The following is a 10648-nucleotide window of genomic DNA, read 5'->3' as shown; positions in this document are numbered from 1 at the left end:
TTATATTTATTATTGAAACTTGCACCAAGGGAGTGGCACTCCAATTTCGTTGTACTCTGTACAATGACAATAAAGGCTATTCTATTCTATTCTATTCTATTCTATTCTATTCTATTCTATTCTCACCAAGCATTTTGCAAGCTAGATTTTACACTGGTTAACTTGAAAGGTCAAATTCTGAAAGTGTCTTGGTTTGAATATCAATGACAGGGGCGATCGTGGCTCAAGAGTTGGCAGTTTGTCTTGTAATCGGAAGGCTGCCGGTTCGAGCCCCGGGCAGTCTCGGTCGTTGTGTCCTTGGGCAAGACGCTTCACCCGCAACGGTGCCCTCTGACCACCACCTGTAGGCAACCTACTGGTGGTGGTCAGAGGGCCCGGGGGCGCCAGTGTCCGGCAGCCTCGCCTCTGTCAGTGCGCCCCAGGGTGGCTGTGGCTACAATGTAGCTGCCATCACCAGTGTGTGAATGTGTGGATGACTAAATGTAGTGTAAAGCGCTTTGGGGTCCTTAGGGACAAAGTAAAGCACTATACAAATTAGGGCTGCCACGATTAGTCGACTATCAAAATCGTCGACGACTGATTTAATAGTCGACGCGTCGTTTGAAGCTTTGTAAGATCCCAAAAGACGCAGGAATAAGTAGCAGGATTTAAGAGTGTAATAACGGACTGAAACAGAAGATGGCAGCACTGCATGTACAAGGATGCCAGCTGCCGTTAAACACCAAAGAAGAAGTAGCTCTGTCCCAGAATTCATAGCGCGGCCCAGCTATGAATGCCGCCATTCCAACAATGGCGGCAGCTACTTAGTTTTAATATTACTCTTATTGTTCTTTCTGGGTCACAAAATAAACGTTTAACATATTTTCAGGCGAGAATGTAGCTGTGTAAACCTCAAATATCTGCTCAGTTTATCAAGACACCGCATATTTTCAAAAGCGCTCCGACGTTTTCGGAGACATCTGTTACCCACTAGCTCGATAGCTAGCCGGGGGCTAGGCTCACTAGAGCCGGTGAGAACACCGGACTCCCAGCAAATCGTTTTCAAACCCACCGCCGTCTTTCACTACTCAGGTTAAAAATGATATATAAGTCACTAAGATAACTTAAAATGTTATTGTTTGGCTTTTTTCAGTGTTTTATTTGTTCCTGAGTAAATCGGTTTGGCTGAGATTAAAGTTATAGTTTTTACACAGCTGAATAAACCTCAAGCAGACAGCTGATTATCAGAAGTGTGAGATGCTCGAGAATTTACTCCGGTGTCCTGTTATATTTTAGATAGCAAGGAGTTTATTAAACTTCACCGAAACAATCTGCAAATTTCATTAAAATTTAATAAACTATCATCTTGTCTTTATTTTTAGTTAGCACAGACCTTAAACACTTAAAGCTGTAAGCTAATGATAGTTATATAAGAGCAGATGCTGCCGGTGCAATAAGCTGTACTTTTTACGTCCAATGGATGATGATCTGATTAATCGGTAGTCGTTTGTGGCAGCCCTAATACAAATACAGGGCATTTTACCATTTCAGATGACCCCTCCAGTTAATGAGAAGTCATAAGCACAGAACATTCAGTTCAGTTAAATTCAATTCAGACTCATTTATACAGTCATCCTTCAAGACAACAATAATCTAAAAGAGCTTAAATACGTTAGTTTGTGAATCTGAATACTCTCTCCATCTACTTAGCATTTATCCTCCAGCATCATAAGGCCCCGTGGCTGCTGTTGCTATGTAACTAAGCCACTCAGCCAGTTATAATTTAAGTGTCCCTGTTATCCAGAAGCCCCATTTAAATCCAGATATTTTGCTTTTTTGTTTGTTTGTTTTTTGCACAAATCTTCTTAAGTTACAGTGAAAACAGATGTCATACACAAATAATATTCTCCCCATCTTAGCATTTTTTTATGTTTGATTTTATTTTTAATTTATTTTATTTTTTTGTCCTTTTACATCATACAGAGCTGCTGTGTAAGTTGCCATGGCTGTTGTTGCTATGTAACTACTTGTAAGGAGTCCAAGGAGGCAGGTGACAGCGAGGTGGGAGAACATACAGAAACCAAAACCCAGCAATCCACGAGAAACCGGAAGGACTGGCAAATCCACTCATGCACGGTTATAATTTACATCTCCTTTTCAATTCAATTCAATTCAATTCAATTCAATTCAATTCAATTCAATTCAATTCAATTCAATTCAATTTTATTTATATAGCGCCAAATCACAACAAAAGTCGCCTCAAGGCGCTTCATAGATTCAGAGAAAAACCCAACAATCATATGACCCCCTATGAGCAAGCACTTTGGCGACAGTGGGAAGGAAAAACTCCCTTTTAACAGGAAGAAACCTCCGGCAGAACCAGGCTCAGGGAGGGGCGGGGCCATCTGCTGCGACCGGTTGGGGTGAGAGAAGGAAGACAGGATAAAGACATGCTGTGGAAGAGAGACAGAGATTAATAACAGATATGATTCAATGCAGAGAGGTCTGTTAACACATAGTGAGTGATGATGAAACACTCAGTGCATCATGGGAATCCCCCGGCAGCCTATGCCTATTGCAGCATAACTAAGGGAGGATTCAGGGTCACCTGGTCCAGCCCTAACTATATGCTTTAGCAAAAAGGAAAGTTTGAAGCCTAATCTTGAAAGTAGAGATAGTGTCTGTCTCCTGAATCCAAACTGGAAGCTGGTTCCACAGAAGAGGGGCCTGAAAACTTTTGAATTTTGAATTCAATTCTGCATTTAACAGGAAGCCAATGAAGGGAAGCCGAAACAGGAGAAATCTGCTCTCTCTTTCTAGTCCCTGTCAGGACTCTTGCTGCAGCATTTTGGATTAGCTGAAGACTTTTCAGGGAGTTTTTAGGACTTCCTGATAATAATGAATTACAGTCGTCCAGCCTGGAAGTAATAAATGCATGAACTAGTTTTTCAGCGTCACTCTGAGACAGGATATTTCTAACTTTAGAGATGTTGCACACATGGAAGAAAGCAGTCTTACATATTTGTTTAATATGTGCGTTGAAGGGCATGTCCTGGTCAAAAATGACTCTAAGGTTCCTCACAGTGTTACTGGAGGCCAAGGTAATGCCATCCAGGGTAAGAATCTGCTTAGATACCATATTTCTAAGCTTTTCAGGGCCGAGTACAATAACCTCAGTTTGATCTGAATTAAGAAGCAGAAAGTTAGCGGCCATCCAGGTCTTTATGTCTTTAAGACATTCCTGCACTTTAACTCATTGGTGTGTGTTATCTGGCTTCATGGACAGATAGAGCTGGGTGTCATCTGCATAGCAGTGTAAATGTATGCTATGTCTTCTAATGATGCTGCCTAAGGGAAGCATGTATAATGTAAACAGAATTGGTCCTAGCACTGAACCCTGTGGAACTCCATAATTAACCTCAGTGTGTGAAGAGGACTCTCCATTTACATGCACAAACTGGAGTCTATTAGATAGATATGATACAAACCACTGCAGTGCAGTACCTGTAATACCTACAGCATGTTCTAATCGCTCTAATAGGATATTATGGTCGACAGTATCGAACGCTGCACTGAGGTCTAGCAGGACAAGCACAGAGATGAGTCCACTGTCAGAGGCCATAAGAAGATCATTTGTAACCTTCACTAAAGCTGTTTCTGTGCTGTGCTGAGCTCTGAAACCTGACTGAAACTCTTCAAATAAACCTCTGCAGATGATTTGTTAGCTGTTTGACAACTACTCTTTCAAGGATGTTTGATAACCTAATTTCCCACGGGATTAATAAAGTATTCTGATTCTGATTCTGATATGAAAGTGTAATGGGGAAGGCTTTAGGACCCAGGGGACCCAATGGAGGGTATAAAAGAGGAAGTAGCAGCAGGTGTTCTTGATTTCCACTGACAAGCGGCTGTGAACAATGGTTGTGTGAGTAGGTGAAGAGCCTGAGAAGTTTTAATTGTCTGCTACACAAACTGTTGTTTTAAACCTCTACAGCAGAGGTTCCAGAAGTGATTTTAGAAGATAAGCCAAGATAAGCCAGGTGTGCAGCAAACACAGTTGTCTGCTGCAGGGCAGGCTGCACATGTGAATTTGTCACTGTTTTTTCCTCCTTTTTGTTGCGTTTTTGGTTTTAGTAGGGTCACCTTTTAAAACTGTTTTTTATGCCGGGTTTGTTTTTATTTCTACTGGGCTGGTGCAATATTAGTTGGGCAATGTGCAATCCCTGAGCTGGGCTCTTACCTTAGGGGAAGTAGGTCTTTTTAGAGGTGCTCCGTGTGGATTTGCAGTGAATAAGTTTTATTAAGAGTGATTTTAGTGCCACCGATTATTGCCTGAACTAAAACACTTAGTGCATGCGATAAGTGTTCTGTTGGGCTCGTATTTATTTGGGGTGGATTTGTTTCTTTTAAAGCAACGAGCATCTGGGACCACCGGGGTAAAGCAAGCCCTCAGGTGATGGCTGCATTGCTGGCAGGTTGCACCAAGACTATCTTGTGGTCGTTAGTGACCTTTCCCATTTCGATGTTTTAGGCCTTTTGCAAACCCTTTGTGTTCTTTTAAAATAATAAATTTTAACATATCTGACTGATATTGACCCTCTTGTCCCGTTTATTCTGGGCTCGTTCCTGTGAGAGCTTTGGGCCTGAAAGTTTGCACAAGTAGTATAGAGGCCCTTAGCGGTTATTCGGTGGCTTTTACTCGCTACAAAAGGAAGGTTGGAGATTGGCCTATAATTAGCTAAGACTGCTGGGTCTAGAGATGCTTTTTGAGTAAAGGTTTAACTACAGCCAGCTTGAAGGCCTGTGGTACATAGCTGATCATTAGAGATAGGTTGATCATATTTAAGATTGAAGAATTAATTAATGGCAGGACTTCTTTGAGCATTTTGTAGGAATGGGGTCTAAAAGACACGTTGATGGTTTGGAGGAAGTAATTATTGAAGTTAACTCAGAAAGATCAATTAGAGAAAAAGAGTCTAACTTAACATCAATGGTACTAAGAGTAGCTGTAGATAATATTACATCTGTGGGATGATTATTGGTCATTTTTTCTATAATGATAAAAATTTTATTTGTGAAGTTCATGAAGTCATTACTAGTTAACGTTAAAGGGATGGTTGGCTCAACAGAGCTCTGACTGTTTGTCAGCCTGGCTACAGAGCTGAAGAGAAACCTGGGGTTGTTCTTATTTTCTTCAATCAGTGATGAATAGTAAGATGTTCTGGCTTTGCGGAGGGCTTTCTTATAAAGCAGCAAACTATTTCTCCAGGCTAAATGATGATCCTCTAAATTTGTGACACGCCATTTCCTCTCCAGATTACGAGTCATCTGCTTTAGGCTACGTGTTTGAGAATTATACCACGGAGTCAGGTACTTCTGATTAGAGACCTTAGTTTTCACAGGAGCTACAGTATCCAGAGTCGTACGTAGTGAGGAGGTGAAATTATTAACAAGATGATCGACCTCTGTTGGAGTAGCGTTCAGGTAGCTGCTCTGCTCTGTGTTGGTACAGGGCATTGAAGATGATAACAGTGGGTGGATTATATTCTTAAACTTAGTTACAGCGCTTTCAGAAAGACATCTACTGTGATAAAGTCTACTCTCCACCGCTGTGTAATCAATTATTGTAAATGTAAATGTTATCAGGAAATGATCAGACAGCAGAGGGTTTTCAGGAAACACTGTTAAATGTTCAGTTTCTATGCCATATGTTAAAACAAGATCTAGAGTGTGATTAAAGTGGTGGGTGGGTTCTTTTACATTTTGACAGAAACCAATTGAGTCTAATAACAGATTAAATGCCATGTTGAGGCTGTCATTTTTAGCATCTACATGGATGTTAAAATCACCCACAATAATTATTTTATCTGAGCTCAGAACTAAATTAGATATAAAGTCTGAGAAATCAGACAGAAACTCTGTGTAAGGCCCAGGTGGACGATAGATGATAACAAGTAAGACTGGTTTCTGAGTTTTACAGCTGGGGTGGACGAGGCTAAGCATCAGGCTTTCAAATGAATTAAAAGTCTGTCTGGGTCTTTGGTTGATTAATAGGCTGGTGTGAAAAATTGCTGCCACACCTCCCCCTCGGCCTGTGCTTCGAGATTTCTGGTAGTTAGAATGACTCGGAGGTGTTGATTCATTTAAACTAACATAATCATCCTGCTGCAACCAGGTTTCTGTAAGACAGAGTAAATTGATTTGTTGATCAATTATTAAGTCATGTACTAACAGAGACTTGGAGGAGAGAGACCTAATGTTTAATAATCCACATTTCACTGTTTTACTCTTTGGTTCAGATGTGGATACTGTATTGTTCTTTCTTTGTAATTGTTTATGTTTAAGTTGTTTGTTGATGGTTTTTAGTTTGTTTTTTGTCTGTTTGGGAGCTGACACAGTCTCTATGGAGATGGGTTTTTGGGGGGGGGGTAGCAGGAGGAGAGAAGCTGCAGAGAGGCGTGTAAGACTGCAACTCTGCTTCCTGGTCCCAACTCTGGATAGTCATATTTTGGGGGGTTTAATAAATTTGTCCATATTTCTAGAAATGAGAGCTGCTCCATCCAAAGTGGGATGGATGCCGTCTCTCCTAACAAGACCAGGTTTCCTCCTTTAAAGTCTATGATGTTACGCAAGAGCACTGTTTAAAATAAAGAGCACAGTACTGTGACTCTTCAACTGTGCTTCTTAAGCCCTTACCATCATGTGATTTAAATCTCATCTCCTGGACAAAGTAAATACTCCTGCCCTCTTTACTCATATGGATTCCTGTTTGATTGAATCCATTCTGACTTTCTCTTTTGTGTGCAGGTACAAGTCAGTGAACCTAAGAAGCAGACTAAGAGACTGCGAGTATAGTCAGAGTGTGCAGCAAAATGGCCTTCGTCACCTGTATAAGGCTAGAGGGCCCAGTTTATTCTGGCTGATCCTAACAACACCTTATTAGAAGAGTCTGGGTGTAGACACAGTATACTGACATGCAGTCTTTAAAATAATTCATTATATTCTTAATGTTAATGTTGCTCAGTCCCGTATATTTATTATCTGTTTATTGCATTTGCTTGACTGTTGTGTGATTTTGTATGACAAGAATAAAGATATTGTGGATCTTTGATTTCAGTGATTGCTGTGCACCCATCATAAATGAGATATTTCTTATGATACAAAGATAAATTTTCCGCTACACTCAGATCTGAAAGGATTTAAAATACCAAAAACACCTGAATGACTCTGTGTTATGAAAACCCTTTTTTATCCCTAGTTTTCAATTTCTCACCTTTCAATCTGAAGTTTTCAACTTGGTGTAAACTTACAACAAAAGTCAAAAGAATTAAATAGTCCTTCAGTTTCCTGAAGCCTTTACTGCAGACACTAATAAACATTGGCGCGTGCAGGAGATACGTGCGCCCACATGATGACATCAATCTTGGACTCTAGCTCGGATCAATAGTGGCTGATGGTTTTCATAATGAAACTCAATGAGTGAGAGCAGATTGCCTGGTCAATGGTTTAGGGAGGGGCTAAATTGTGTTGTTTTTAACAATTGGTTGTCCGGTCAAGCTACTACCAGGTGGGGGTAAGAATAAGCCAATAGGCGCTACTTGGGGCGTGGCCTAGAAAAGCGTCGGTGCCATCATGCTAGCTGAAGAAGTCCTGTGTAAGTAGCTTTGCGAACTCGTGTACTGAGCGTTTTGGTGTCTTGGCTTTTTTATGCGCGTAGTGTCATTTTTTCCACAGTCACTGGGAAGTAAAATGGAAACAGCAACTTGTGTTTGAGGACGGTGATTTTTGCTTTCGAAAAGGACGTAGGACAGCGGTCTCGGTTTCCTAGCCTGTAAGCTAGCGCGGCCATCACGACCAGAACAACACACACCAAGTCCACAAGTCGGCGTTTGGCAGTTGGACGTTTCTGCCACCATCATGGAGAAGGTAGTTCGCATACCCCATGTTTATTACTGTGGTTTAAGCTGTATAGCTGGTGTTATAAGGCATACAGTAATTGTAAGCCAGCTAACTGATTCTACCGGCTAGCTGCTAGCCACACCTGCTCCTCCTGTTGGTATTCAAGGCCAAGCCGGCATCGATTTGTGCTCTGAGCTGCTCAGCTCTATCCTGCCCATTTGAAACCTCTTGATGGACACTGTGCGATATTGCATCCACTTTGAAGGTTAATGGCGACGTCGAAGGGCGGCAGGTTTGTTGTCGTGAAAGATGAGGTAACGCCCTGAATGCTGTATCCAGTCATCTGCAGGGACCTGTCACCTGCTCAGCAGCATCTGCATTAAGAGGAGCACACCTACGCTCATGTCGGTGGTGATGACTTACACTGTTGCTGTCAGCCGACACGAGTAAACTACAGCAGTCTGACTGCTGAAAGTCAGATGATTTCAGACTTGCGATCTTTGGATGTATGAAGTTGGAGATGAAAGACAAATGAAATGAGAGCTGCAGAGTCTAACGGTCACCTCACCTTCTTTCCACAGGCTGATTTCTTGAAAGGACTTCCTGTCTACAACAAGAGCAACTTCAGCAGGTTTCATGCAGATTCAGTTTGTAAAGCATCTGTAAGTAGCCTTTAAAATCACTTGATGCAGTTCTTTAAAGGTTTGTTCATGTCTAGAAGGCACAGCTCTAATTCACAGCCTCTTTCTGATCTCTCGTATAGAACCGCAGGCCCTCCGTGTACCTACCAACACGCGAATACCCCTCTGAACAGAGTAAGTACAGTTGAAACTGTAAAACTGCTGTGGTGATGTTTTCAAATGCTTACTAACTGTGGCTAAACTAGCACCCTGTGTAATGTGTTTTGTATGTAAAACATCTTGCCTGTGTTTGTTTACAGTCATTGTTACAGAAAAAACCAACATTCTCCTGCGTTACCTCCACCAGCAGTGGGACAAAAAGGTGAGCGTGTGCAGTTCTTTCATTTCTCTCATTTGGCAGAGACCACATCCTCAACTAGGGTTAGGGCTAAGAGTTGACAGTATTTCTTGAAAGAGAATGGCAGATGAAATAAAGATTTAGATTTTAAACTGCAGTTTGGGGAAGGCCTCAGTAAAGAGTGGCAACAGGTACTAATGCAAGAACCTCAATAAATGCTGTGTATAATGTAGGAAGGGAAATATATTGATGGAATTGGCAGGGCCGAGTATGAGCTGCGGTCCCACTCCTGAAATTCAAAAGTCTTTGTAAGGAGTCTTTATTATGTCTCAAATAATCACGTGCTATGAAGCAACTGTTCATCTGTGCTTCTGTCACTGACGTGTTGAAAGAGAGCGAGGCTGTGATTTTGCTGATTCCTGTGTAATCCTGTGTCAAACAGAATGCAGCAAAGAAAAGGGAACAGGAACAAGCTGAGGGTGACAGCCCGGCGCCCCCGAGGAAGATCGCCAGGACAGATAGCCAAGAGATGAACGAGGACTCATAAGTGCGCGTCGTGTGTGTGTGTGTGTGTGTGTGTGTGTGTGGGTGGGTATACATGTGTGTTTGCATCAATAGGGTATAGCCAATATAAGCAAAACCATAGGATAATCCCTCCTGCATGCAGACTTCCTGGTTTTTCCTGGACTAGAGCAGGATGTCTTTCCTGGCATGAAGTTAAGTCACTCCAGAGAGAATTGCGGGAAATTCCCACTCACAAAGCCGCCATTTACAGTGTATGAAAATAACGTTGGTAGAAATGATCTCAAGTCGTGGAGGCGAAATCATTACTGGTGTTTTGATTGTGTTGGCTCTTCCCCATGTGGGCCAGTACACATGTATATGTTTGTGTGCATGCTGAGCTGTGAGTGCGGACTGCGAGTGGATGGTAGGATTAAGATGAGACGGACTGGACAGAAAATGTCAGACACTACTCTTAAAAATGTAACTGGTACAAGACTCGTGTAGCCTCTCTGTCGTCCGGACAGTCTGTTCTGATTTGTGAGTATTTTGTTACTGTTTTAATTTTATTTTATGATGTTTTTGTTGTTGTTTGTAAATGGCAATGAGCTTCCTGCCAGCCACAGTGCCCACCATCTCAGTTTCACTGCCCACTCTGCAACCACACGGGGGCATTGCGACTTCTTTTCCACACTGTTTGAATCGACAGAACCAAGAATGCACTGTGAAGAACAGCACAAAGTAGAAGCGACTCTTCCGGACCCCCACCTTTTTAAACGTGTGGCTTCTTTTGTTTGTTTTATGGTGAATATATTAATATCTGTGTTCTATCCTGGGACTCGTGCTTGTAGGATTAATGTTGTGTCGGCGTGGCTGAGAAGCAGCGTCACGTCTAGCACCTCCCTCTGGCTGATCGAGGCGAGTAAGAAGGGGATTCTCTCTCTTTAAGTTTTAGCAGATCTTTCACCGAAAGATGTGAAGAAAAAGAAAGAGCTGTTACGTCTTAATAGGAAAATACAGAAATGTGAGATTTCATTTTTAGTCGCGCAACTTTGGCAACAGCACAGACACTAAAGAGAAATGTCTATAGTAACGTGTGGGAAAGGGAAAAGAATGCATAACGTGTGTAAATAGTTACAGTAGCTTATCCGATTTAGTATCTGTGTGTCTGCCTTTTTGTAAAAGACTACAGAATAAAGTAGAGAAGAGCCCCAGTGTCCAGTGGATGTTATCTTGCCTTGCATGTTACTGTTTCAGTGGCTGGATGTTATAATCCTGGACCAGAAATAAA

The 10648-nt window shown here is 41.8% G+C and overlaps 1 protein-coding gene and 1 long non-coding RNA gene across 3 annotated transcripts; both read left to right on the top strand.

The window, feature by feature from the left end:
* Positions 1 to 782: 782 nt before the first annotated feature.
* Positions 783 to 7096, top strand: LOC309691963. The gene is made up of 3 exons (XR_014272172.1): positions 783 to 1071; positions 1963 to 2115; positions 6787 to 7096. It is a non-coding gene; the product is annotated as an uncharacterized lncRNA (long non-coding RNA).
* Positions 7097 to 7533: 437 nt separating this feature from the next.
* On the top strand, positions 7534 to 10574 carry dda1 (DET1 and DDB1 associated 1). Of its 2 annotated transcripts, XM_082511451.1 has the most exons (6): positions 7534 to 7633; positions 7714 to 7905; positions 8460 to 8540; positions 8642 to 8693; positions 8819 to 8880; positions 9299 to 10574. In XM_082511451.1, the coding sequence occupies exons 2-6, from the start codon at positions 7897 to 7899 to the stop codon at positions 9401 to 9403; spliced, it is 309 nt and encodes a 102-aa protein (XP_082367577.1). In that variant the 5' UTR covers positions 7534 to 7633; positions 7714 to 7896; the 3' UTR covers positions 9404 to 10574. The 2 variants fall into 2 exon arrangements, with proteins under 2 accessions (XP_082367577.1, XP_082367576.1); XM_082511450.1 differs by having other exon boundaries at positions 7568 to 7905.
* Positions 10575 to 10648: the final 74 nt, after the last annotated feature.

This window comes from Aulonocara stuartgranti (genome assembly GCF_965226115.1).
Source record: "Aulonocara stuartgranti genome assembly, chromosome: 17".
In the NCBI taxonomy this organism is placed as follows: Eukaryota; Metazoa; Chordata; class Actinopteri; order Cichliformes; family Cichlidae; genus Aulonocara; species Aulonocara stuartgranti.
The sequence above is the reverse complement of the archived record's forward strand: the minus strand, read 5'-3'. Positions and strand labels throughout refer to the sequence as shown.

Bases quoted from the DNA above. Each gene is read 5' to 3' on its own strand.
- dda1 (XM_082511451.1), top strand. The intron at 8,541-8,641 runs GTAAGTAGCCTT...TCTCTCGTATAG, and splicing joins ATTCAGTTTGTAAAGCATCT to AACCGCAGGCCCTCCGTGTA. The intron at 8,694-8,818 runs GTAAGTACAGTT...GTTTGTTTACAG, and splicing joins CGAATACCCCTCTGAACAGA to TCATTGTTACAGAAAAAACC.